General features: G+C 48.2%; 2 protein-coding genes across 2 annotated transcripts in view; one reads left to right on the top strand and one right to left on the bottom strand.

Moving 5' to 3' along the window:
- Positions 1 to 1,378: 1,378 nt before the first annotated feature.
- On the bottom strand, positions 1,379 to 5,413 carry polr2k (RNA polymerase II, I and III subunit K). The gene is made up of 4 exons (XM_055893184.1): positions 5,304 to 5,413; positions 4,855 to 4,923; positions 2,937 to 3,029; positions 1,379 to 1,487 (listed from the first exon to the last, which is right to left on the bottom strand). The coding sequence occupies exons 2-4, from the start codon at positions 4,913 to 4,915 to the stop codon at positions 1,465 to 1,467; spliced, it is 177 nt and encodes a 58-aa protein (XP_055749159.1). The 5' UTR covers positions 4,916 to 4,923; positions 5,304 to 5,413; the 3' UTR covers positions 1,379 to 1,464.
- Positions 5,414 to 12,303: 6,890 nt separating this feature from the next.
- The window catches only part of stk3 (serine/threonine kinase 3 (STE20 homolog, yeast)), a 41,695-nt gene continuing 26,037 nt past the window's right edge, over positions 12,304 to 27,961 (top strand). Inside the window, exons 1-6 of the mRNA XM_055893185.1 lie at positions 12,304 to 12,484; positions 13,749 to 13,829; positions 14,033 to 14,161; positions 16,359 to 16,473; positions 16,622 to 16,786; positions 18,948 to 19,115. Coding sequence (XP_055749160.1) covers positions 12,462 to 12,484; positions 13,749 to 13,829; positions 14,033 to 14,161; positions 16,359 to 16,473; positions 16,622 to 16,786; positions 18,948 to 19,115 — 681 coding nt within the window. The 5' untranslated portion in view covers positions 12,304 to 12,461. The remainder of the gene's footprint in view (positions 12,485 to 13,748; positions 13,830 to 14,032; positions 14,162 to 16,358; positions 16,474 to 16,621; positions 16,787 to 18,947; positions 19,116 to 27,961) is intronic.

Here is a 27,961-nt window from a genome sequence, read left to right on the forward strand (position 1 = left end):
CACAACAGGCACTGGTTACAGTGAGAAGCTTCTTGAGCAGACAGCTTGATGAAAACCAGTCCATATTCAGGTCCCCAAGAAAGTAGACCTCTCTGTTTACATCACGTACACGATCAAGCATTTCACACATATTATTTAGATACTGACTGTTAACACTTGGTGGCCTATTGCAACACCCCAAAAGAAAATGCTTCAGATGTACCAGCTGAACCTGCAACCACAACACTTCAATAACACTGGACATAAGATCTTCTCTAAGCATTACAGGGATATGGCTCTGAATATATACAGTAACACCTCCCCCATAAGCATTACAGGGATATGGCTCTAAATATATACAGCAACACCTCCCCCATAAGCATTACAGGGATATGGCTCTGAATATATACAGCAACACCTCCCCCATAAGCATTACAGGGATATGGCTCTGAATATATACAGCAACACCTCCCCCATAAGCATTACAGGGATATGGCTCTGAATATATACAGCAACACCTCCCCCATAAGCATTACAGGGATATGGCTCTGAATATATACAGCAACACCTCCCCCATAAGCATTACAGGGATATGGCTCTGAATATATACAGTAACACCTCCCCCATAAGCATTACAGGGATATGGCTCTGAATATATACAGTAACACCTCCCCCATAAGCATTACAGGGATATGGCTCTGAATATATACAGTAACACCTCCCCCATAAGCATTACAGGGATATGGTTCTGAATATATACAGCAACACCTCCCCCATAAGCATTACAGGGATATGGCTCTGAATATATACAGCAACACCTCCCCCATAAGCATTACAGGGATATGGCTCTGAATATATACAGTAACACCTCCCCCATAAGCATTACAGGGATATGGCTCTGAATATATACAGCAACACCTCCCCCATAAGCATTACAGGGATATGGCTCTGAATATATACAGCAACACCTCCCCCATAAGCATTACAGAGATATGGCTCTGAATATATACAGCAACACCTCCCCCCATAAGCGTTCCTGTCTCTTCTATAGATGTAATATCCTTGTATTGCTACTGATGTATCATCAAATAAATTATCTAAGTGAGTCTCAGAAATGGCTTATATATGAATGTTATCTGATGTTAGCAAGTGATTCATTTCATGAACCTTATTTCTAAGACTACATATATTAGTATGGGATATTTCCAGCCCTTTCCTGAGTAGCTGATCAGAGACATAATACTGAGAAGAGCAAACAGAGCAAGAGAAAGATATATACATTCAGCCGTCCATGAATCAGTTGGTCTGTGTTGTGCTGTGGGGTTGAAGCTATGAACCCATAGGCTCTCATCCCTTCCCAAGCCTGTCAAACGGGTCATTTCTTAGGAAGAATAAAGAGTTTGGTGATTTGTAATCAAATTTATTTACACTGTGACACCCCAAAAACAAACATAACAATGTGCCTAGTCAATGTCGTCGTCGACTTCACCGAGCGTCAAACACGACCACTGGAGTCAGAGTCAAGGAATATCAACAGGAATGGAAAATATTATTTCAAAACAATTTTCGTAGAGTTTTGCCTTGTGTGCGAACCGGAACGGCTCATAGGAGTCTATCTCCTGTTCCTGTAGTGAGGCAGCTTGATGTACCAGGACACCCCCTGGACAGGACACTAGTCTATCTCCTGTTTCTGTAGCGTGAGGCAGCTTGATGTACAGTACACTCACTGGACAGGACGCTAGTCTATTACAGGTCATTTCTCTCTAATGTACACTAATGATTCCAGGGATTCTTATGCCAAAGAAACCCTTGGGCGGGCTGAACTGTAAAAAAAAGTATTTATACACACACTGAACAAAAATATAAAACACAACATGTTTCATGAACTGAAGAAAAAAAATCCCTGATATTTTTTTTATGCACAAAAAGCTTATTTCTCTCTAATTTTGTGCAAAAATGTGTTAACATCTCTGATAGTGAGCATTTCTCCTTTGCCAAGATAATCCATACACCTGACAGGTCTGGCATATCAAGAAGAAGAATAAACAGTATGATAATTACACAGGTGCACCTTGTGCTGGCGACAATGAAAGACCACTTTAAAATGCACAGTTTTGTCACAACACACTGCCACAGATGTCTCTAGTTGAGTGTGCATTGGCATGCTGACTGCAAGAATGTCCACCAGAGCGGGTCGCCAGAGAATGTAATATTTGACTCTACCATTCTCAACATAATTTTAGAGAATTCGGCAGTCCGTCCAACCGGCCTCACAGCCGCAGACCATGTGTTACCACGACAGCCCAGAACCTCCGCCTGCAGGATTGTGGGGGGGGGGGGGGGGGGGGGGACTATATATTTTTTGTAATATAATCTGTGAGAACTATCAATCACCAAAATAAAAGCTACAGTCAGGGGAATTCTTAATTAATGTAACAGTATTGATTTTGATAAGTTTGAGCAAAAGAACAGCATTAGCCATGGCAAAATGTATAGAATTGCAGGAAATTCTCTTTAAAACGGCAACATTCTCTCTCAGCTTCTTGGCAACGTGTAGAATAGCAGGAAATTAACTTAATAACAACCGCAAAAATGTATCTTGGCTCCACTGAAATTTGAATTGCAAGAAATTGGCTTAAAAAAATGCAACGAAACAAAAGGGGCTTCAAATTCTCTACATTTCAGCCGCGCCGACGTGCCCGTTACCGCGCCGACCGTGCCCGTTACCGCGCCGACCGTGCCCGTTACCACGACGACCGTGCCCGTTACCACGACGACCGTGCCCGTTACCGCGACGACCGTGCCCGTTACCGCGCCGACCGTGCCCGTTACCGCGCCGACGTGCCCGTTACCGCGCCCACTGCCACACCCACCAGCTTCTGATCCACAAAACCCTGGATTCACTCCTACAGAGGTTTCAGCACCAATTTAAAATCAGAATATATTTAAAAGGATACATCTCTTTGTTCTCTTCTTGTACATGATTCTGTATCCACACTCTCTGCATCTGATTGGATCACGAGCCTTAATTTCATTTTCTGTGTGGCATTCTGTTTGGAGAGAAAACAACATTTCAGCAGACATACTGGTAAGCCTTCTGTTAGGAGAGAGACATTTCAACAGCTCCTACATCAGACATACTGGTAAGCATTCTGTAAGGCAGGAGCTGCAGTAGTACATCAATAATTCTGTAACATGCTGACCACACCGCTTGCGTTACGTGCAAAATAAATTTACACGTTATTCAATCACTTCATCCAAACTGCTTGATCGCATCAACGAGCGTTTGCGTAACCAGGCAATAAAATATAACTTTTTATTTTTATGCTTGATGTGCTGCAAGTCCCGCCTCTCCCATCTCCTCATTGGTTTTTAGGAGCATATACCCACGTGGGTGATTGAAAGCTGAACTGAGGTCCACACTCCAGTTGGTGGTGGTAATGCACCTTAAAGTTAGTTGCCAACTACCATATTAAAAGTCCAAAGAAAAAAATTATTAGAAGCCTGAAGGAGGACAGAATGCTAAAAACAAATTCGGTTGACCCTTTTATCTGTGGATGAATTGTCGGAGTAGAGGACCTTGTGCATTTCAGGTAAAATAACAACCCAATGTTTATATCCCAGGACAAATTACCTAGCAACAGCAAGCTAGCTAAATGGCCACGAATATTTCTCGAACTGTCCCCAAATTAAAATAGTGGTTTCAGAGTTCGTTTTGATATTTCAATCTGCGCGTCCGCCATCTGGTTTGGATGGACAAAATCAACATGTTTGTGATGTCGAGAGGGAAGCACACACCTGCCCGGTCTAGTCAGCACGTAAGGCAGGCGCTGCTGTACTACATCAATCATGTAGATACGTATGTAGATATGGGTGAACAAAACAAGGGTACTGAAGGGCATGTTAGGAAACTCGCCATCACGGTTGACAACTCCATTGTGTCCTCTTCCCAGAGTGCTAAGAACCTTGGCGTGATCCTGGACAACACCCTGTCGTTCTCAACTAACATCAAGGCGGTGGCCCGTTCCTGTAGGTTCATGTTCTACAACATTCGCAGAGTACGACCCTGCCTCACGCAGGAAGCGGCGCAGGTCCTAATCCAGGCACTTGTCATCTCCCGTCTGGATTACTGCAACTCGCTGTTGGCTGGGCTCCCTGCCTGTGCCATTAAACCCCTACAACTCATTCAGAACGCCGCAGCCCGTCTGGTGTTCAACTTTCCCAAGTTCTCTCACGTCACCCCGCTCCTCCGCTCTCTCCACTGGCTTCCAGTTGAAGCTCGCATCCGCTACAAGACCATGGTGCTTGCCTACGGAGCTGTGAGGGGAACGGCACCTCCGTACCTTCAGGCTCTGATCAGGCCCTACACCCAAACAAGGGCACTGCGTTCATCCACCTCTGGCCTGCTCGCCTCCCTACCACTGAGGAAGTACAGTTCCCGCTCAGCCCAATCAAAACTGTTCGCTGCTCTGGCACCCCAATGGTGGAACAAACTCCCTCACGACGCCAGGACAGCGGAGTCAATCACCACCTTCCGGAGACACCTGAAACCCCACCTCTTAAAGGAATACCTAGGATAGGATAAAGTAATCCTTCTGACCCCCCCCCCCCCCCCACCCCCCTTAAAAGAGTTAGATGCACTATTGTAAAGTGGTTGTTCCACTGGATATCATAAGGTGAATGCACCAATTTGTAAGTCGCTCTGGATAAGAGCGTCTGCTAAATGACTTAAATGTAATGTAATGTAAATGTAAGGAAACAGTCTTAGTTACAGGACAAAGACAAAGCATGTATTTTTAGAAACAAAGGTAAAATAGCGCCCCAAACACACTGTGCCATGTATAATATTACAATTTCCCGAACAGAAGACATTACCCCCACAGATGTAGATCATAGGCTGTTGCTTGGGGGGTTGCACGTCTTTTTGAGCGTCCATGCTTGAATCTGGAGAAAATCAAGATAACATTTTCAGTACCGTTTGAGACAAATTGTTCATACTATGTGTGACAGCCGAAACTGCATGGCTTATAAATGATATTGTTATGACTATCTAACATAACTGGTTTGCTAAGTGACCCAAAAGTATAATTATCTCAGCACAAATATTACGATATCTAACTCCTGTCATCTGTGATTTAGCCTTAGCTAGCTGCTAACTACATTTTAATGAATGGTTTCCTGGCTAGCGTAAGCTACCTAGCTAACGTTAGCTAAGAGCAGCAAACAGAACTACCCACAGATAACCACTTTAAGCTACCATAAAAAATAACTGGGAAATATTGCAGCATGTTTAAACCCAAGTCAGTATGAAATAGATAACCCACCGGTTTAAAAAGTTGCTAAAGATGTTTATTTGTTTCTCTCATGCCAGCGTGCGTCGTAACGTGACTCTTCTTCTTCGGGTTGGCGGATCGCTTCCAACCTTTAAGGTGCATACATCGCCACCTACTGTACTGAAGTGTTAGGCCAGTCACGGCCTACCGACATTACATTCTTTAATTATTCCTGTTCTAAGTGAAATAGAGCCCTAGACACCAAAATATCGAGCCCTTTTGCCTCATCAAGGACGTGATTATTCTTCTTAGGTGGGGTTTAACCAACGTTATGGTGCATTATAACGGGGCGGCATGTATCCTAGTGGTTAGAGCATTGGGCCAGTAACCTAAAGGTTGCTATTATCGAATCCCCGAGCTGACAAGGTACAAATCTATCGTTCTGCCCCTGAATAATGCAGTTAACCCACTGTTCCTATGCTGTCATTGTAAATAAGAATGTGTTCTTAAAACTGACTTGCCTACTTAAATAAAGGTTAAATAATAGTTTTTATTGCCACCTACTGGAGTGTAGGCCAGCCCCTTTGCGCTTAAAAAATATATAAGCTAATAACGTTCTACTCAATATACTCTTAAAACTAATTCCCTGTATCCCCACCTCCACTGCCTGCTTCATTGCCTCACACCCACACGATGAGCCACTGCCGTCAACCTTATCGGACTCATCGCCCCAACTCCCCCTTCCTCCCTAAACGTCAAATCAAATCAACATGTATTGGTCACATACACATGGTTAGCAGATGTTAATGCAAAATGCTTGTGCTTCTAGTTCCGATCGTGCAGGAATATCTACTAAGTAATCTAACAATTCCCCAACAACTACCTAATACACATCTAAAGGAGTGAATGAGAATATGTACATAAGCAAGAATCACTTTATGCTCCTCCTCACGTCCTTGCGACTTATCTTGTCCTTCCTCGGCCCTCTCTACCGCCGAACTGCCGCTAGCGTTGGAAACTCTCCTCAAACTTCCTTTCTGCCTCCATAGACCTCTCGCTCCCCTTCAAACCCCACACTCAATTTCTCTCCGGCTTTCTTTTTCTCTTTCCTGCTCCATACTCGCATCACTTTCTTCTCCATCACTATCTCCTACCATCTCTGACCAGTCACAGCACAGCGGAGCCGTCGCCACACCGAGTAAAGTCTGATTGTTCGTTAGTGTGAAGGATGGTTTTGTTCTCTTTTCAACATAAATATATGCCTTGTAGAAGTAGGACATGTTAATCACAAAACATAGCGAGACTGCAGAAAAGCTGTTGTTAATCTAGGGGTGTCGACTGTGCAAACCACAAGGTTGAGACAAGATGGAAAAATGCTGAATAACAAGAAAACAGGAACTGAGGAATGTGTAGGGAAAACGCTGAATAACAAGAAAACAGGAACTGAGGAATGTATAGAAACCAACAAATCAGCTCAATCTTCACAAACAACATTCCGGACATCTGAATCCTGAGTGCTGTGTCTGGACACCACCGATAGGCTAGCAAGTCTAAACCCCGCTAAGCCTCTACTGAAATAGTACAGAAATACTACATAACACTACATAACCCTACACAACACTACATAACACTACATAACCCTACACACCACTACATAACACTACACAACACTACATAACACATGATACTACATAACACGACATAATAATACATAACACTACTTAACACTACATTATCTCCTGCCTCTGTCTCACACTTGTAAAAGGTTGCGTCAATCAAATCTGATATCAGGATCAAATGTGATTCAGAGTCACCGAATATACTTTAATTATATTTATTTAACACAAGTGATAAATGGTAAATGCAATTTTCGTATTTACGGGTTCACTGTATCACCACGCAGGGTAAAGCAGAGAACTGACTGAAATAGTACAGACATCTTCTTTTATACTGTGACAGAGGTAGTTCCAACTTTAGAGTTGGCCTGTCACAGTATAAAAGAAGATGTCTGTCTGCATCACATTTGATCCTGATACCAGATTTGATTGACGCAACCTTTTACAAGTGTGAGACAGAGGCAGGAGATAATGTAGTGTTATGTAGTGTTATGTCGTGTTATGTCGTGTTATGTAGTATCATGTGTTATGTAGTGTTATGTAGTGTTGTGTAGGGTTATGTAGTGTTATGTAGTATTATGTAGTGTTATGTAGTGCTATACTATTGCATTATGTATTATATTTGTTGTGTTTTGTTTCCTGTTTGGCAGCGGCTAATTGGGGATCCCAATAAATACCACTAATAAGGTTAGGGTAGGAGTTAAGGTTATGTTTAAAGACAATTTATGCTCTGGAATGTGATCCTGAGGCTCACTAAAGGAGGGTGTGACGCAACTGCAGCGCCTCCGTAGACTTGCAGCGCCTCCGTAGACTTGCAGAGCCTCCGTAGACTTGCAGAGCCTCCGTAGACTTGCAGCGCCTCCGTAGACTTGCAGAGCCTCCGTAGACTTGCAGAGCCTCCGTAGACTTGCAGAGCCTCCGTAGACTTGCAGAGCCTCCGTAGACTTGCAGCGCCTCCGTAGACTTGCAGCGCCTCCGTAGACTTGCAGAGCCTCCGTAGACTTGCAGCGCCTCCGTAGACTTGCAGAGCCTCCGTAGACTTGCAGAGCCTCCGTAGACTTGCAGCGCCTCCGTAGACTTGCAGAGCCTCCGTAGACTTGCAGAGCCTCCGTAGACTTGCAGAGCCTCCGTAGACTTGCAGAGCCTCCGTAGACTTGCAGAGCCTCCGTAGACTTGCAGCGCCTCCGTAGACTTGCAGCGCCTCCGTAGACTTGCAGAGCCTCCGTAGACTTGCAGCGCCTCCGTAGACTTGCAGAGCCTCTGTAGACTTGCAGAGGCCAAATTGAGCTCCGTAACGCATCGCTGTGCGCCTCCCAAATTTGTAACAATGAGGAGGGCTCCGTATAGCTCCACATTGACATAATTGGTTGACGGTAGGTGGGGGCGGGAGGTCCTGTATAGACACAAACTCACTTCCCTGACACCAGCTCTGCTCCGCTCCGCAAAGCTCAAGAAGTATGAATGCCCTGACCTCTGCAGAGGCCGTATCACAGAAAATGCTGTATGGCCACAGCAGATGACGGATTGGCCATACAGAGCCTTTGTTTAGGGAAGGGACGTCCCAAGGATTCCGGATAGCACTAACCTTCCATCATGCTTGGCTATTGCTGCTTTATTTGAATTATTGGATAACGGAGTCAATGTGCAGGGGCAACGGTTAGTCAAGGTAATTGAGGTAATATGTACATGTAGGTAGAGTTATTAAAGTGACTATGCATAGATAATAACAGAGAGTAGCAGTGGCGTAAAAGATGGGGTGGGCAATGCAAACAGTCTGGGTAGCCATTTGATTAGATGTTCAGGAGTCTTATGGATTGGGGGTAGAAGCTGTTTAGAAGAATCGTGGACCTAGACCTGGCGCTCCGGAACCGCTTGCTGTGCGGTAGCAGAGAGAACAGTCTATGACTAGGGTGTATGGAGTCTTTGACAATTTTTAGGGCCTTCCTCTGACACCGCCTAGTATAGAGGTCCTGGATGGCAGGAAGCTTGGCCCCAGTGATGTACTGGGCCGTACGCACTACTCTCTGTAATGCCTTGGGGTCGGAGGCCGAGCAGTTGCCATACCAGGCAGTGATATAACAGTCAGGACGCTCTCGATGGTGCAGCTGTAGAAACTTTTGAGGATCTGAGGACACATGGCAAATCTTTTCAGTCTCCTGAGGGGGAATAGGTTTTGTCGTGCCCTCTTCACGACTGTCTTGGTGTGCTTAGACCATGTTCGTTTGTTGGTGATGTAGACGCCAAGGAACTTGAAGCTCTCAATCTGCTCCACTAAAGCCCCGTCGATGAGAATGGGCGCGTGCTCGGTCCTCTTTTTCCCGTAGTCCACAATCATCTCCTTTGTCTTGATCACGTTGAGGGAGAGGTTGGTGTCTTGGCACCACACGGCCAGGTCTCTGACCTCCTCCCTATAGGCTGTCTCGTCGTTGTCGGTGATCATGCCTACCACTGTTGTGTCGTCTGCAAACTTAATGATGGTGTTGGAGTCGTGCTTGGCCGTGCAGTCATGAGTGAACAGGGAGTACAGGAGGGGACTGAGCACGCACCCCTGAGGGGCCCCCGTGTTGAGGATCAGTGTGGCGGATGTGTTGTTACCTACCCTTACCACCTAGGGGCAGCCCGTCATGAAGTCCTGGATCCAGTTGCAGAGGGAGGTGTTTAGTCCCAGGATCCTTAGCTTAGTGATGAGCTTTGTGGGTACTATGGTGTTGAACGCTGAGCTGTAGTCAATGAACAGCATTCTCACATAGGTTTTCCTTTTGTCCAGGTGGGAAAGGGCAGTGTGGAGTGCAATAGAGATTGCATCATCTGTGGATCTGTTGTGGCGGTATGCAAAATGGAGTGGGTCTAGGGTTTCTGGGATAATGGTGTTGATGTGAGCCATGACCAGCCTTTCAAAGCACTTCATGGCTACAGACGTGAGTGCTACGGGTCGGTAGTCATTTAGGCAGGTTACCTTAGTGTTCTTGGGCACAGGGGCTATGGTGGTCTGCTTAAAACATGTTGGTATTACAGACTCGGACAGGGAGAGGTTGAAAATGTCAGTGAAGACACTTGCCAGTTTATCAGTGCATGCTCAGAGTACACGTCCTGGTAATCCATCTGGCCCTGCGGCCTTGTGAATGTTGACCTGTTTAAAGGAGAGCATGATCACACAGTTGTCCGGAACAGCTGGTGCTCTCATTCATGTTTCAGTGTTATTTGCCTAGTAACGAGCATAGAAGTGATTTAGCTCGTCTGGTAGGCTCGTGTCACTGGGCAGCTCTCGGCTGTGCTTCCGTTTGTAGTCTGTAATAGTTTGCAAGCCCTGCCACATCCAACGAGCATCAGAGCCAGTGAAGCACGATTCGATTTTTGTCATGTGTTGACGGTTTGACCGTTTGATGGTTTGTCGGAGGGCATAGCGGGATTTCTTATAAGCTTCCGGGTTGGAGTCCCGCTCCTTGAAAGCGGCAGCTCTAGCCTTTCGCTCAGTGCGGATGTTGCCTGTAATCTATGGCTTCTGGTTGGGGTATGTACGTACGGTCACTGTGGGGACGACGTCATCGATGCATGATGAAGCCAATGACTGATGTGGTGTACTCCTCAATGCCGTCAGAAGAATCCCGGAACATATTCCACTCTGTGCTAGCAAAACAGTCCTGTAGCTTAGCATCTGCTTCATCTGTCCACCCTGGAAAGATAGTGTGGTCTACAGCTTATCATGAGAGTCTCTACCTCACGCGAGCAAAACCTCGAGAATTCCATAGATATTGTGCACCAGCTGTTTACAATATATAGTCGGCCCCCCTTGTCTTACCAGACGCAGCTGTTCTATCCTGCCGATACAGCGTATAACCAGCCAGCTGTATGTTGATAGTGTCACAGCCTGCCGATACAGCGTATAACCAGCCAAATGTATGTTGATAGTGTCACAGCCTGCCGGTGCAGCGTATAACCAGCCAGCTGTATGTTGATAGTGTCACAGCCTGCCGGTACAGTGTATAACCAGTCAGCTGTATGTTGATAGTGTCACAGCCTGCCGGTACAGTGTATAACCAGCCAAATGTATGTTGATAGTGTCACAGCCTGCCGGTGCAGCGTATAACCAGCCAGCTGTATGTTGATAGTGTCACAGCCTGCCGGTGCAGCGTATAACCAGCCAGCTGTATGTTGATAGTGTCACATCCTGCCGGTACAGTGTATAACCAGCCAGCTGTATGTTGATAGTGTCACAGCCTGCCGGTGCAGCGTATAACCAGCCAGCTGTATGTTGATAGTGTCACAGCCTGCCGGTGCAGCGTATAACCAGCCAGCTGTATGTTGATAGTGTCACATCCTGCCGGTACAGTGTATAACCAGCCAGCTGTATGTTGATAGTGTCACAGCCTGCCGGTGCAGCGTATAACCAGCCAGCTGTATGTTGATAGTGTCACAGCCTGCCGGTGCAGCGTATAACCAGCCAGCTGTATGTTGATAGTGTCACATCCTGCCGGTGCAGCGTATAACCAGCCAGCTGTATGTTGATAGTGTCACAGCCTGCCGGTGCAGCGTATAACCAGCCAGCTGTATGTTGATAATGTCGTCGTTCAGCCACGACTCTGTGAAGTATAAGATAGTACAATTTTTAATGTCCCGTTGGTAGTTTAATCTTCCTCGAAGGTCGTCGATTTTATTTTATAGTAGAACGGAAGGCAATGTGGGTTTATTCGATCGCCTACGAATTCTCAGAAGGCAGGCCGCCCTCCATTCTCTTTTCTCTGTCTTCTCTTTACGTGAATGATGGGGATTTGGGCCTGTTCACGGGAAAGCAGTATGTCCTTCAAGTCGGGCTCGTCGGACTTGTTAAAGGAAAAAAATCTTCTGCCAGTCCATGTTGAGTAATCGCTGTTCTGATGTCCGGAAGTTGTTTTCAGTCATAAGAGACGGTAGCAGCAACATTATGTACAAAATAAGTTAAAAATAAGTTACAAACAACGCAAAATAACACATATTTGGTTAGGAGCACGTAAAACGTCAGCTATCTTCTCCGGCGCCATGATACGATTGTGATAAATGTTTGTTAGATTGGATTTTTGGCATTTACAGTAATGGTTATCAACTATACTGCAGGGATGGAACGTAAGTCGCAAAAAATAGAGGTTTTGGTAGCAGCTGCAGAGAGGTATTTGGGTGTGCGAGACTTGACATCAGAAGAGTTACAGGGTGTGTTCAGTGATGGTGTCCCATCCTTTCAGACTGTTGGCCTGAAGTTTGGACTAAATAGATTTAAATTGTGGAGTATGGTATTTATTATTTTTTGTGAGTGTAGTGTTAACTGGTAGGGTATTTTGTTGTGTTCTTTTTTGTTGATTTGTGATTATATATATATCTTTTTTTAAGTATAAGGGAGTTATACTCCAGCGTGCTAGGTGGCGGTAATGCAACATTTATTGGATGTCAACAGCCGTTAAATCTCTTCGAATAAGAAGAAGGGAAGCGCCATGACACACTGCACAACTGAAGAAGACTCAGTTGCCTGAAAACAACGACTTCAAAGAATGACAATATTATTTTGATTTGGTTATATTTCAGCGTTTGTAAATTCAAAGGAGATTACCTTTAGTTGTACACCATGGAGCCGACAGCGCCCAAAAGGTATGTGTACGTTTGATTCGCTTGGAAAAGTACAAGTTATGTACGTTTGTTAGCTCGCTAAATTAGCCTTGACAGCTAACATGAAATATTTGTCAATCATTGGCTGTAGTTAACCAGCTAGTCACGTTAGCAAGTTTGTTAACAATATTTGTAATTTCTTATAAGATAGCTAATGTTAGCTTCACCACTTTGACCTGTAACGTTAGTTATCTAGCTAGCTAACAGTATGTTTTAAATTACCTAAATGTAAATGCTAGCTAGCTACCGTTAGCTAAGTTAGTTGTCCAGCTTGACAGTAACTGTTTAATATTAGTTGATTTGTGTGCTCTTGTAATGTTCACTTTTTTGCCTAAAAAGCTAGCTAGTTACTTCAGCATAAGTTATATAAAACTCCCTGTAGAGTCAGTTCCACAATTCTTGTCATGTTGTTGATGCCATAGAAATAGAATGAATAGAACAGACTTGGAACCTCTATCCACAGATAGAACAATGACAGATATTTTACCGGATGTATAAATGTGAAGCATCCGGTTGACGTTTCCACTCACTAGCAAATAATGGTGGTGAGTGGAAGCCCAGTGGCTGGCAGTGGTAGGAGATTCTGGACAACATTCTACCAATTTTCTCATTGATGAAAGAGTTGATCTCTACAGTTTTCTGTTTCGAAACCAGAGTGGATTAAGTGTGTTTAGGAGTGCAAGAGTGAATTTAGTTATTGCACACTCACACTTCACAGAGTAGGCGTTTATATCGAAAATAAGCCAGTACCCCCTTTCTTGTTCTGCCTACTGGGATTAATTTGCTCGGATTGGTAACAACAAGCGGTGGTCTGTCTTGGGTTAGCTATTAACATCTTTGCTTGAACCCTGGCAAGTTCACTGGTAAACTCAAGGATACACTCGCAATGGCTGCCTGTTATTGTGAAGCCATTTCCATGGTAATTTGAAATGGCCTATCAACTGATGCTGGATTTCCATGGTAATTTGAAATGGCCTATCAACTGATGCTGGATTTCCATGGTAATGTAGAATGTTCAGTCAAATGTCAGCTGATGTAGCTCATGTGATGGAATGTATTTTTTTGGGCTAATGTCAGTTGAGTTGACTCAACAAATCACAGCACAGATTGAAGGGTACACTTCCTGCTTTTACTTCCTGCCATGGGTACACTCAAAATGTCTGGCAGGCCACCCTTTATTCCATCATTGACTTGAATGGGGATTCCCGTTCTATTTATTTCTACGGTTGATTCTCTTCCTCCACAGCAAGCTGAAGAAACTGAGTGAAGACAGTCTCACAAAACAACCAGAGGAGGTCTTTGATGTTCTGGAAAAACTTGGTGAAGGGTGAGAATATTAATTCATCATACATTTTCTTACATCGTTATAACCTGAATAACATTTCTAATGAAAATAGATGTTTGTGTACATTGACATTATGATAATGACTAGAATATTTATGAAATGGCTGATGGAACCACTAATATGTTATACAGGATCCTAGTCTTTGGTACTTTCTGCATCATTTCCACTGTCTTAATCTCCTCCAGGTCCTATGGCAGTGTGTTTAAAGCCATCCATAAGGAGTCAGGCCAGGTGGTGGCTATCAAACAGGTGCCTGTTGAGTCAGACCTCCAGGAGATCATCAAGGAGATATCCATCATGCAGCAGTGTGACAGGTCTGTATGAGAGGATAGACTCTCTGGCCTTTCAACAGGCAGAGCTAGTCTGTATGAGAGGATAGACTCTCTGGCCTTTCAACAGGCAGAGCTAGTCTGTATGAGAGGATAGACTCTCTGGCCTTTCAACAGGCAGAGCTAGCATGGCTCCAGAGGCTAGTGAGAGGAGAACAGTCTCCTCCTCCATATTCACATGGCTATCTCTATACTACACCAGTACACCACACTCTGTTATTAGAACCAGTACCACACACTCTGTTACTAGAACCAGTACCACACACTCTGTTACTAGAACCAGTACCACACACACTGTTACTAGAACCAGTACCACACACACTCTGTTACTAGAACCAGTACCACACACTCTGTTACTAGAACCAGTACCACACACTCTGTTACTAGAACCAGTACCACACACTCTGTTACTAGAACCAGTACCACACACTCTGTTACTAGAACCAGTACCACACACTCTGTTACTAGAACCAGTACCACACACTCTGTTACTAGAACCAGTACCACACACTCTGTTACTAGAACCAGTACCACACACTCTGTTACTAGAACCAGTACCACACACTCTGTTACTAGAACCAGTACCACACACTCTGTTACTAGAACCAGTACCACACACTCTGTTACTAGAACCAGTACCACACACTCTGTTACTAGAACCAGTAACACACACTCTGTTACTAGAACCAGTAACACACACTCTGTTACTAGAACCAGTAACACACACTCTGTTACTAGAACCAGTACCACACACTCTGTTACTAGAACCAGTAACACACACACTCTGTTACTAGAACCAGTACCACACACTCTGTTACTGGAACCAGTACCACACACTCTGTTACTGGAACCAGTACCACACACTCTGTTACTGGAACCAGTACCACACACTCTGTTACTGGAACCAGTACCACACACTCTGTTACCGGAACCAGTAACACACACACTCTGTTACCGGAACCAGTAACACACACACTCTGTTACCGGAACCAGTAACACACACTCTGTTACCGGAACCAGTAACACACACACTCTGTTACCGGAACCAGTAACACACACACTCTGTTACCGGAACCAGTAACACACACACTCTGTTACCGGAACCAGTAACACACACACTCTGTTACCGGAACCAGTACCACACACACTCTGTTACCGGAACCAGTACCACACACACTCTGTTACCGGAACCAGTACCACACACACTCTGTTACCGGAACCAGTACCACACACACTCTGTTACCGGAACCAGTACCACACACACTCTGTTACCGGAACCAGTACCACACACACTCTGTTACCGGAACCAGTACCACACACACTCTGTTACCGGAACCAGTACCACACACACTCTGTTACCGGAACCAGTACCACACACACTCTGTTACCGGAACCAGTACCACACACACTCTGTTACCGGAACCAGTACCACACACACTCTGTTACCGGAACCAGTACCACACACACTCTGTTACCGGAACCAGTACCACACACACTCTGTTACCGGAACCAGTACCACACACACTCTGTTACCGGAACCAGTACCACACACACTCTGTTACCGGAACCAGTACCACACACACTCTGTTACCGGAACCAGTACCACACACACTCTGTTACCGGAACCAGTACCACACACACTCTGTTACCGGAACCAGTACCACACACACTCTGTTACCGGAACCAGTACCACACACACTCTGTTACCGGAACCAGTACCACACACACTCTGTTACCGGAACCAGTACCACACACACTCTGTTACCGGAACCAGTACCGCACACACTCTGTTACCGGAACCAGTACCGCACACACTCTGTTACCGGAACCAGTACCGCACACACTCTGTTACCGGAACCAGTACCGCACACACTCTGTTACCGGAACCAGTACCGCACACACTCTGTTACCGGAACCAGTACCACACACACTCTGTTACCGGAACCAGTACCACACACACTCTGTTACCGGAACCAGTACCACACACACTCTGTTACCGGAACCAGTACCACACACACTCTGTTACCGGAACCAGTACCACACACACTCTGTTACCGGAACCAGTACCACACACACTCTGTTACCGGAACCAGTACCACACACACTCTGTTACCAGAACCAGTACCACACACTCTGTTTGCTCACCTTTCACCAGTAAATGTTTGTTCCGTCTCCTGTCCAGTCCCTATGTGGTGAAGTACTATGGCAGCTACTTTAAGAACACAGACCTGTGGATAGTGATGGAGTACTGTGGAGCCGGCTCAGTTTCAGACATCATCAGACTACGCAATAAGACGGTCAGTATATTGACTAAAAGGTGTGACAATGAAGATGACCTTTGGTGCTTCGGTAACCTTTTAACATTCATTGGTCATGTTTTTAATGTGTGTTCATAGACTACTGAATTATCAGAATGAATCATTAATACCATCTCCTCTTGTATAGCTCACAGAGGATGAGATCGCCACCATCCTCAAGTCCACATTGAAAGGTCTGGAATATCTGCATTTCATGAGGAAGATCCACAGAGACATCAAGGCAGGCAACATTCTCCTCAACACAGAGGGCCATGCCAAACTGGCTGACTTTGGAGTAGCGGGACAACTCACGGTCTGTCTGCCTGTCTTCAACTCTCTGTCTCGCTGAAGTGAATTCTGCCTGTCTGCCTGTCTGTCTGCCTGTCTGTCTGCCTGTCTGTCTTCAACTCTCTGTCTCGCTGAAGTGAATTCTGACTGACGATGTAATCTGGTGTCAGTTTTATCAGGAGTTCTTATTATCCTTGATTTTATTGTAGTGATTGTAGCAGTGAATCACAGTAGTTTATATATACAGTGAGGGGGGGGGGAAGTATTTGATCCCCTGCTGATTTTGTACGTTTGCCCACTGACAAAGAAATGATCAGTCTATAATTTTTAATGGTAGGTTTATTTGAACAGTGAGAGACAGAATAACAACAAAGAAATCCAGAAAAACACATGTCAAAACTGTTATAAATTGATTTGCATTTTAATGAGGGAAATAAGTATTTGACCCCTTCTGCAAAACATGACTTAGTACTTGGTGGCAAAACCCTTGTTGGCTTTCTCAGAGGTCAGACGTTTCTTGTAGTTGGCCACCAGGTTTGCACACATCTCAGGAGGGATTTTGTCCCACTCTTTGCAGACCAAGTCATTAAGGTTTCGACGTTTGGCAACTCAAACCTTCAGCTCCCTCCACAGATGTTCTCTGGGATGAAGTACTGGAGACTGGCTAGGCCACTCCAGGACCTTCAGCTCACTCCACAGATGTTCTCTGGGATGAAGTACTGGAGACTGGCTAGGCCACTCCAGGACCTTCAGCTCCCTCCACAGATGTTCTCTGGGATGAAGTACTGGAGACTGGCTAGGCCACTCCAGGACCTTCAGCTCCCTCCACAGATGTTCTCTGGGATGAAGTACTGGAGACTGGCTAGGCCACTCCAGGACCTTCAGCTCCCTCCACAGATGTTCTCTGGGATGAAGTACTGGAGACTGGCTAGGCCACTCCAGGACCTTCATGTTCTTCTTCTTGAGCCACTCCTTTGTTGCCTTGGCCGTGTGTTTTGGGTCATTGTCATGCTGGAATACCCATCCACGACCCATTTTCAATGCCCTGGCTGAGGGAAGGAGGTTCTCACCCAAGATTTGACGGTACATGGCCCCGTCCATCGTCCCTTTGATGCGGTGAAGTTGTCCCCTTAGCAGAAAAACACCCCCAAAGCATAATGTTTCCACCTCACGTTTGACGGTGGGGATGGTGTTCTTGGGGTCATAGGCAGCATTCCTCCTCCTCCAAACACGGCAAGTTGAGTTGATGCCAAAAGCTCAATTTTGGTCTCATCTGACCACAACACGTTCACCCAGTTGTCCTCTGAATCATTCAGATGTTCATTGGCAAACTTTAGACGGGCATGTATATGTGCTTTCTTGAGCAGGGGGACCTTGCGGGCGCTGCAGGATTTCAGTCCTTCACGGCGTAGTGTGTTACCAATTGTTTTCTTGGTGACTATGGTCCCAGCTGCCTTGAGATCATTGAAGAGATCCTCCCGTGTAGTTCTGGGCTGATTCCTCACCGTTCTCATGATCATTGCAACTCCACGAGGTGAGCTCTTGCATGGAGCCCCAGGCTGAGGGAGATTGACAGTTCTTTTGTGTTTCTTCCATTTGCGAATAATCACAGAAACTGTTGTCACCTTCTCACCAAGCTGCTTGGCGATGGTCTTGTAGCCCATTCCAGCCTTGTGTAGGTCTACATCCTTGGAGAGCTCTTTGGTCTTGGCCATGGTGGAGAGTTTGGAATCTGATTGATTGATTGCTTCTGTGGACAGGTGTCTTTTATACAGGTAACAAACTGAGATTAGGAGTACTCCCTTTAAGAGTGTGCTCAGCTCGTTACCTGAATAAAAGACACCTGGGAGCCAGAAATCTTTCTGATTGAGGCGGGGTGAAATACTTATTTCCCTCATTAAAATGCAAATCAATTTATAACATTTATGACATGTGTTTTTCTGGATTTCTTTGTTGTTATTCTGTCTCTCACTGTTTAAATAAACCTTCGATTAAAATTATAGACTGATCATTTCTTTGTAAGTGGGCAAACGTACAAAATCAGCAGGGGATCAAATACTTTTCCCCCCCTCACTGTAGATTATCTTGACTTTAGTGTAGTGATTGTAGCAGTGAATCACAGTAGTTTATATATAGATTATCTTGACTTTAGTGACTAATGCTCGTATTATTCTGTCCCTGTCTAGGACACGATGGCAAAGCGGAACACAGTGATCGGGACTCCGTTCTGGATGGCTCCAGAGGTCATCCAAGAGATAGGATATAACTGTGTGGCAGACATCTGGTCTCTGGGCATCACCTCTATAGAGATGGCTGAGGGAAAACCTCCCTACGCTGATATACATCCCATGAGGGTGAGTCTGGGCAGGACAGTTCAGGGAGGTTAGTCTATCAGACATCTGGTCTCTGGGCATCACCTCTATAGAGATGGCTGAGGGAAAACCTCCCTACGCTGATATACATCCCATGAGGGTGAGTCTGGGCAGGACAGTTCAGGGAGGTTAGTCTATCAGACGTCTGGTCTCTGGGCATCACCTCTATAGAGATGGCTGAGGCAAAACCTCCCTACGCTGATATACATCCCATGAGGGTGAGTCTGGGCAGGACAGATGTGTGGTTGGAGATGTAGTGCAGTTAGGCTACATGTTGATGCTCATAATTGGGAAAGGGGGGGGATACCTAGTCAGTTGGAAAGGGAGGGGGATACCTAGTCAGTTGGAAAGGTGGGGGATACCTAGTCAGTTGGAAAGGGGGGGGATACCTAGTCAGTTGGAAAGGGGGGGGATACCTAGTCAGTTGGAAAGGGGGGGATACCTAGTCAGTTGGAAAGGGGGGGATACCTAGTCAGTTGGAAAGGGGGGGATACCTAGTCAGTTGGAAAGGGGGGGATACCTAGTCAGTTGGAAAGGGGGGGGGATACCTAGTCAGTTGGAAAGGGAGGGGGATACCTAGTCAGTTGGAAAGGGGGGGATACCTAGTCAGTTGGAAAGGGGGGGATACCTAGTCAGTTGGAAAGGGAGGGGGATACCTAGTCAGTTGGAAAGGTGGGGGATACCTAGTCAGTTGGAAAGGGGGGGATACCTAGTCAGTTGGAAAGGGGGGGGGGGGATACCTAGTCAGTTGGAAAGGGGGGGATACCTAGTCAGTTGGAAAGGGAGGGGGATACCTAGTCAGTTGGAAAGGTGGGGGATACCTAGTCAGTTGGAAAGGGAGGGGGATACCTAGTCAGTTGGAAAGGGGGGGATACCTAGTCAGTTGGAAAGGGGGGGGATACCTAGTCAGTTGGAAAGGGAAAGGGGGGATACCTAGTCAGTTGGAAGGGGGGGTTTACCTAGTCAGTTGGAAAGGGGGGGGATACCTAGTCAGTTGGAAAGGGGGGGATACCTAGTCAGTTGGAAAGGGGGGGGATACCTAGTCAGTTGGAAAGGGAAAGGGGGGATACCTAGTCAGTTGGAAAGGGGGGGGATACCTAGTCAGTTGGAAAGGGAAAGGGGGGATACCTAGTCAGTTGGAAAGGGGGGGGATACCTAGTCAGTTGGAAAGGGAAAGGGGGGATACCTAGTCAGTTGGAAAGGGGGGTTTACCTAGTCAGTTGGAAAGGGGGGGGATACCTAGTCAGTTGGAAAGGGGGGGATACCTAGTCAGTTGGAAAGGGGGGGGATACCTAGTCAGTTGGAAAGGGGGGGATACCTAGTCAGTTGGAAAGGGGGGGATACCTAGTCAGTTGGAAAGGAGGGGGATACCTAGTCAGTTGGAAAGGGGGGGGATACCTAGTCAGTTGGAAAGGGGGGGATACCTAGTCAGTTGGAAAGGAGGGGGATACCTAGTCAGTTGGAAAGGGGGGGATACCTAGTCAGTTGGAAAGGGGGGGGGATACCTAGTCAGTTGGAAAGGGGGGGGGATACCTAGTCAGTTGGAAAGGTGGGGATACCTAGTCAGTTGGAAAGGTGGGGGGGGATACCTAGTCAGTTGGAAAGGGGGGGGGATACCTAGTCAGTTGGAAAGGGGGGGGATACCTAGTCAGTTGGAAAGGGGGGGGATACCTAGTCAGTTGGAAAGGGAGGGGGATACCTAGTCAGTTGGAAAGGGGGGGGATACCTAGTCAGTTGGAAAGGGAGGGGGATACCTAGTCAGTTGGAAAGGGGGGGGATACCTAGTCAGTTGGAAAGGGGGGGATACCTAGTCAGTTGGAAAGGGGGGGGGATACCTAGTCAGTTGGAAAGGGGGGGGATACCTAGTCAGTTGGAAAGGGGGGGGATACCTAGTCAGTTGGAAAGGGGGGGGATACCTAGTCAGTTGGAAAGGGGGGGATACCTAGTCAGTTGGAAAGGGGGGGATACCTAGTCAGTTGGAAAGGTGGGGGATACCTAGTCAGTTGGAAAGGGGGGGGGATACCTAGTCAGTTGGAAAGGGAGGGGATACCTAGTCAGTTGGAAATGGGGGTACCTAGTCAGTTGGGAAGGGGGGTACCTAGTCAGTTGGAAGGGGGGGGGTACCTAGTCAGTTGGAAGGGGGGGGGATACCTAGTCAGTTGGAAAGGGGGGGATACCTAGTCAGTTGGAAGGGGGGGGGATACCTAGTCAGTTGGAAAGGGGGGGGATACCTAGTCAGTTGGAAAGGGGGGGGGATACCTAGTCAGTTGGAAAGGGAGGGGATACCTAGTCAGTTGGAAAGGGGGGTACCTAGTCAGTTGGGAAGGGGGGTACCTAGTCAGTTGGAAGGGGGGGGGTACCTAGTCAGTTGGAAGGGGGGGGGATACCTAGTCAGTTGGAAAGGGGGGGATACCTAGTCAGTTGGAAAGGGGGGGGATACCTAGTCAGTTGGGAAGGGGGGGGTACCTAGTCAGTTGGAAAGGGGGGGGATACCTAGTCAGTTGGAAAGGGGGGGGATACCTAGTCAGTTGGAAAGGGGGGGGGGTACCTAGTCAGTTGGAAAGGGGGGGATACCTAGTCAGTTGGAAAGGGGGGGGTACCTAGTCAGTTGGAAGGGGGGGGGATACCTAGTCAGTTGGAAAGGGGGGGGATACCTAGTCAGTTGGAAAGGGGGGGGGGGTACCTAGTCAGTTGGAAAGGGGGGGGGAAACCTAGTCAGTTGGAAAGGGAGGGGGATACCTAGTCAGTTGGAAAGGGGGGGGATACCTAGTCAGTTGGAAAGGGGGGAGGGGGATACCTAGTCAGTTGGAAAGGGGGGGATACCTAGTCAGTTGGAAAGGGGGGGGGATACCTAGTCAGTTGGAAAGGGGGGGGTACCTAGTCAGTTGGAAAGGGAGGGGGATACCTAGTCAGTTGTAAAGGGGGGGATACCTAGTCAGTTGTAAAGGGGGGGATACCTAGTCAGTTGGAAAGGGAGGGGGATACCTAGTCAGTTGGAAAGGGAGGGGGATACCTAGTCAGTTGGAAAGGTGGGATACCTAGTCAGTTGGAAAGGGGGGGGATACCTAGTCAGTTGGAAGGGGGGGGGATACCTAGTCAGTTGGAAAGGGGGGGGGGATACCTAGTCAGTTGGAAAGGGGGGGGGGGTACCTAGTCAGTTGGAAAGGGGGGGGGGGAAACCTAGTCAGTTGGAAAGGGGGGGGGGGAAACCTAGTCAGTTGGAAAGGGAGGGGGATACCTAGTCAGTTGGAAAGGGGGGGGATACCTAGTCAGTTGGAAGGGGGGGGATACCTAGTCAGTTGGAAAGGGGGGGGGGATACCTAGTCAGTTGGAAAGGGGGGGGGGTACCTAGTCAGTTGGAAAGGGGGGGGGGGAAACCTAGTCAGTTGGAAAGGGGGGGGGGGAAACCTAGTCAGTTGGAAAGGGGGGGGGGATACCTAGTCAGTTGGAAAGGGGGGGGGGATACCTAGTCAGTTGGAAAGGGGGGGGGGGATACCTAGTCAGTTGGAAAGGGGGGGGGATACCTAGTCAGTTGGAAAGGGGGGGGGATACCTAGTCAGTTGGAAAGGGGGGGGATACCTAGTCAGTTGGAAAGGGGGGGGATAACTAGTCAGTTGGAAAGGGGGGGATACCTAGTCAGTTGGAAAGGGGGGGATACCTAGTCAGTTGGAAAGGGGGGGGATACCTAGTCAGTTGGAAAGGGGGGGGGATACCTAGTCAGTTGGAAAGGGGGGGGGATACCTAGTCAGTTGGAAAGGGAGGGATACCTAGTCAGTTGGAAAAGGGGGGGATACCTAGTCAGTTGGAAAAGGGGGGGATACCTAGTCAGTTGGAAAGGGGGGGATACCTAGTCAGTTGGAAAAGGGGGGATACCTAGTCAGTTGGAAAGGGGGGGATACCTAGTCAGTTGGAAAGGGGGGGGATACCTAGTCAGTTGGAAAGGGAGGGGGATACCTAGTCAGTTGGAAAGGGGGGGATACCTAGTCAGTTGGAAAGGGGGGGGATACCTAGTCAGTTGGAAAGGGGGGGGATACCTAGTCAGTTGGAAAGGGGGGGATACCTAGTCAGTTGGAAAGGGGGGGGATACCTAGTCAGTTGGAAAGGGGGGGGGATACCTAGTCAGTTGGAAAGGGGGGGGATACCTAGTCAGTTGGAAAGGGGGATACCTAGTCAGTTGGAAAGGGGGGGATACCTAGTCAGTTGGAAAGGGGGGGATACCTAGTCAGTTGGAAAGGGGGGGATACCTAGTCAGTTGGAAAGGGGGGGATACCTAGTCAGTTGGAAAGGGGGGGATACCTAGTCAGTTGGAAAGGGAAAGGGGGGTACCTAGTCAGTTGGAAAGGGGGGGGATACCTAGTCAGTTGGAAAGGGGGGGGATACCTAGTCAGTTGGAAAGGGGGGGGATACCTAGTCAGTTGGAAAGGGGGGGGATACCTAGTCAGTTGGAAAGGGGGATACCTAGTCAGTTGGAAAGGGGGGGGATACCTAGTCAGTTGGAAAGGGGGGGGGATACCTAGTCAGTTGGAAAGGGGGGGGATACCTAGTCAGTTGGAAAGGGGGGGGATACCTAGTCAGTTGGAAAGGGAAAGGGGGGTACCTAGTCAGTTGGAAAGGGGGATACCTAGTCAGTTGGAAAGGGAGGGGGATACCTAGTCAGTTGGAAAGGGGGGGGGGGATACCTAGTCAGTTGGAAAGGGGGATACCTAGTCAGTTGTAAAGGGGGATACCTAGTCAGTTGGAAAGGGGGATACCTAGTCAGTTGGAAAGGGGGATACCTAGTCAGTTGGAAAGGGGGGGATACCTAGTCAGTTGGAAAGGGGGATACCTAGTCAGTTGGAAAGGGGGATACCTAGTCAGTTGGAAAGGGGGATACCTAGTCAGTTGGAAAGGGGGATACCTAGTCAGTTGGAAAGGGGGATACCTAGTCAGTTGGAAAGGGGGATACCTAGTCAGTTGGAAAGGGGGGGATACCTAGTCAGTTGGAAAGGGGGGGGGGATACCTAGTCAGTTGGAAAGGGGGGGATACCTAGTCAGTTGGAAAGGGGGGGGGGATACCTAGTCAGTTGGAAAGGGGGGGGTACCTAGTCAGTTGGAAAGGGGGGTACCTAGTCAGTTGGAAAGGGAGGAGGATACCTAGTCAGTTGGAAAGGGGGGGGGATACCTAGTCAGTTGGAAAGGGGGGGGATACCTAGTCAGTTGGAAAGGGGGGGATACCTAGTCAGTTGGAAAGGGGGGGATACCTAGTCAGTTGGAAAGGGGGGTACCTAGTCAGTTGGAAAGGTGGGGGATACCTAGTCAGTTGGAAAGGGGGGGGATACCTAGTCAGTTGGAAAGGGGGGGGATACCTAGTCAGTTGGAAAGGTGGGGGATACCTAGTCAGTTGGAAAGGGGGGGGATACCTAGTCAGTTGGAAAGGGGGGGGATACCTAGTCAGTTGGAAAGGGGGGGGATACCTAGTCAGTTGGAAAGGGAAAGGGGGGTACCTAGTCAGTTGGAAAGGGGGGGGGATACCTAGTCAGTTGGAAAGGGGGATACCTAGTCAGTTGGAAAGGGGGGGGGATACCTAGTCAGTTGGAAAGGGGGGGGATACCTAGTCAGTTGGAAAGGGAGGGGGATACCTAGTCAGTTGGAAAGGGGGATACCTAGTCAGTTGGAAAGGGGGGGGATACCTAGTCAGTTGGAAAGGGGGGGGATACCTAGTCAGTTGGAAAGGGGGATACCTAGTCAGTTGGAAAGGGGGGGGATACCTAGTCAGTTGGAAAGGGGGGGGATACCTAGTCAGTTGGAAAGGGGGATACCTAGTCAGTTGGAAAGGGAGGGGGATACCTAGTCAGTTGGAAAGGGAGGGGGATACCTAGTCAGTTGGAAAGGGGGATACCTAGTCAGTTGGAAAGGGGGGGGATACCTAGTCAGTTGGAAAGGGGGGGGATACCTAGTCAGTTGGAAAGGGGGGGTTACCTAGTCAGTTGGAAAGGGAGGGGGATACCTAGTCAGTTGGAAAGGGGGGGATACCTAGTCAGTTGGAAAGGGGGGGATACCTAGTCAGTTGGAAAGGGAGGGGGATACCTAGTCAGTTGGAAAGGGGGGGGGATACCTAGTCAGTTGGAAAGGGAGGGGTACCTAGTCAGTTGGAAAGGGAGGGGGATACCTAGTCAGTTGGAAAGGGAGGGGGATACCTAGTCAGTTGGAAAGGGAGGGGGATACCTAGTCAGTTGGAAAGGGAGGGGTACCTAGTCAGTTGGAAAGGGAGGGGGATACCTAGTCAGTTGGAAAGGGAAAGGGGGGGATACCTAGTCAGTTGGAAAGGGGGGGATACCTAGTCAGTTGGAAAGGGAGGGGGATACCTAGTCAGTTGGAAAGGGGGGGGGATACCTAGTCAGTTGGAAAGGGGGGGGATACCTAGTCAGTTGGAAAGGGAAAGGGGGGATACCTAGTCAGTTGGAAAGGGAAAGGGGGGATACCTAGTCAGTTGGAAAGGGAAAGGGGGGGATACCTAGTCAGTTGGAAAGGGGGATACCTAGTCAGTTGGAAAGGGAGGGGGATACCTAGTCAGTTGGAAAGGGGGGGGGATACCTAGTCAGTTGGAAAGGGGGGGGGATACCTAGTCAGTTGGAAAGGGAAAGGGGGGATACCTAGTCAGTTGGAAAGGGAAAGGGGGGATACCTAGTCAGTTGGAAAGGGAAAGGGGGGGATACCTAGTCAGTTGGAAAGGGGGATACCTAGTCAGTTGGAAAGGGAGGGGGATACCTAGTCAGTTGGAAAGGGAGGGGGATACCTAGTCAGTTGGAAAGGGGGGGGGGATACCTAGTCAGTTGGAAAGGGGGGGATACCTAGTCAGTTGGAAAGGGGGGGGGGGTACCTAGTCAGTTGGAAAGGGGGGGATACCTAGTCAGTTGGAAAGGGGGGGATACCTAGTCAGTTGGAAAGGGAGGGGGATACCTAGTCAGTTGGAAAGGGAGGGGGATACCTAGTCAGTTGGAAAGGGGGGGGGGTACCTAGTCAGTTGGAAAGGGGGGGATACCTAGTCAGTTGGAAAGGGAGGGGGATACCTAGTCAGTTGGAAAGGGAGGGGGGGGGATACCTAGTCAGTTGGAAAGGGGGGGGGGGTACCTAGTCAGTTGGAAAGGGTGGGATACCTAGTCAGTTGGAAAGGGGGGGATACCTAGTCAGTTGGAAAGGGAGGGGGATACCTAGTCAGTTGGAAAGGGAGGGGGGGTACCTAGTCAGTTGGAAAGGTGGGGGATACCTAGTCAGTTGGAAAGGGGGGGATACCTAGTCAGTTGGAAAGGGGGGGGTACCTAGTCAGTTGGAAAGGGAGGGGGATACCTAGTCAGTTGGAAAGGGGGGGGGGGTACCTAGTCAGTTGGAAAGGGAGGGGGATACCTAGTCAGTTGGAAAGGGGGGGGGGTACCTAGTCAGTTGGAAAGGGAGGGGGGGGATACCTAGTCAGTTGGAAAAGGAGGGGGATACCTAGTCAGTTGGAAAGGGGGGGGATACCTAGTCAGTTGGAAAAGGAGGGGGATACCTAGTCAGTTGGAAAAGGAGGCGGATACCTAGTCAGTTGGAAAGGGGGGGGATACCTAGTCAGTTGGAAAGGGGGGGATACCTAGTCAGTTGGAAAGGGAGGGGGATACCTAGTCAGTTGGAAAGGGGGGTTTACCTAGTCAGTTGGAAAGGGAGGGGGATACCTAGTCAGTTGGAAAGGGGGGGGGATACGTAGTCAGTTGGAAAGGGGGGGGGATACCTAGTCAGTTGGAAAAGGAGGGGGATACCTAGTCAGTTGGAAAGGGGGGGGATACCTAGTCAGTTGGAAAAGGGGGGATACCTAGTCAGTTGGAAAGGGAGGGGGATACCTAGTCAGTTGGAAAGGGGGGTTTACCTAGTCAGTTGGAAAGGGGGGGGGATACGTAGTCAGTTGGAAAGGGAGGGGGATACCTAGTCAGTTGGAAAGGGGGGTTTACCTAGTCAGTTGGAAAGGGAGGGGGATACCTAGTCAGTTGGAAAGGGGGGTTTACCTAGTCAGTTGGAAAGGGGGGGGGATACGTAGTCAGTTGGAAAGGGAGGGGGATACCTAGTCAGTTGGAAAGGGGGGTTTACCTAGTCAGTTGGAAAGGGGGGGGGATACGTAGTCAGTTGGAAAGGGGGGGGGATACGTAGTCAGTTGGAAAGGGGGGGGGATACCTAGTCAGTTGGAAAGGGGGGGATACCTAGTCAGTTGGAAAGGGAGGGGTACCTAGTCAGTTGGAAAGGGGGGGATACCTAGTCAGTTGGAAAGGGGGGGATACCTAGTCAGTTGGAAAGGGGGGGATACCTAGTCAGTTGGAAAGGGGGGGATACCTAGTCAGTTGGAAAGGGGGGGGATACCTAGTCAGTTGGAAAGGGGGGGGATACCTAGTCAGTTGGAAAGGGGGGGGGATACCTAGTCAGTTGGAAAGGGAAAGGGGGGGGATACCTAGTCAGTTGGAAAGGGAAAGGGGGATACCTAGTCAGTTGGAAAGGGGGGGGATACCTAGTCAGTTGGAAAGGGGGGGGGATACCTAGTCAGTTGGAAAGGGGGGGGGATACCTAGTCAGTTGGAAAGGGGGGGGATACCTAGTCAGTTGGAAAGGGGGGGGATACCTAGTCAGTTGGAAAGGGGGGGGGATACCTAGTCAGTTGGAAAGGGGGGGGATACCTAGTCAGTTGGAAAGGGGGGGGGATACCTAGTCAGTTGGAAAGGGGGGGGGATACCTAGTCAGTTGGAAAGGGGGGGGATACCTAGTCAGTTGGAAAGGGGGGGATACCTAGTCAGTTGGAAAGGGGGGGGGATACCTAGTCAGTTGGAAAGG

Source organism: Salvelinus fontinalis, chromosome 32 (genome assembly GCF_029448725.1).
Source record: "Salvelinus fontinalis isolate EN_2023a chromosome 32, ASM2944872v1, whole genome shotgun sequence".
Classification (NCBI taxonomy): domain Eukaryota; kingdom Metazoa; phylum Chordata; class Actinopteri; order Salmoniformes; family Salmonidae; genus Salvelinus; species Salvelinus fontinalis.

Coding starts and splice junctions, on each gene's coding strand:
- polr2k (XM_055893184.1), bottom strand. CDS start 4,915: ATGGACGCTCAAAAAGACGTGCAACCCCCCAAGCAACAGCCTATGATC. Junction 3,030..4,854: donor TATGATCTACATCTGTGGGG/GTAATGTCTTCT, acceptor CTCTCCAAACAG/AATGCCACACAGAAAATGAA. Junction 1,488..2,936: donor CAAGAAGAGAACAAAGAGAT/GTATCCTTTTAA, acceptor CTCTGACTCCAG/TGGTCGTGTTTGACGCTCGG.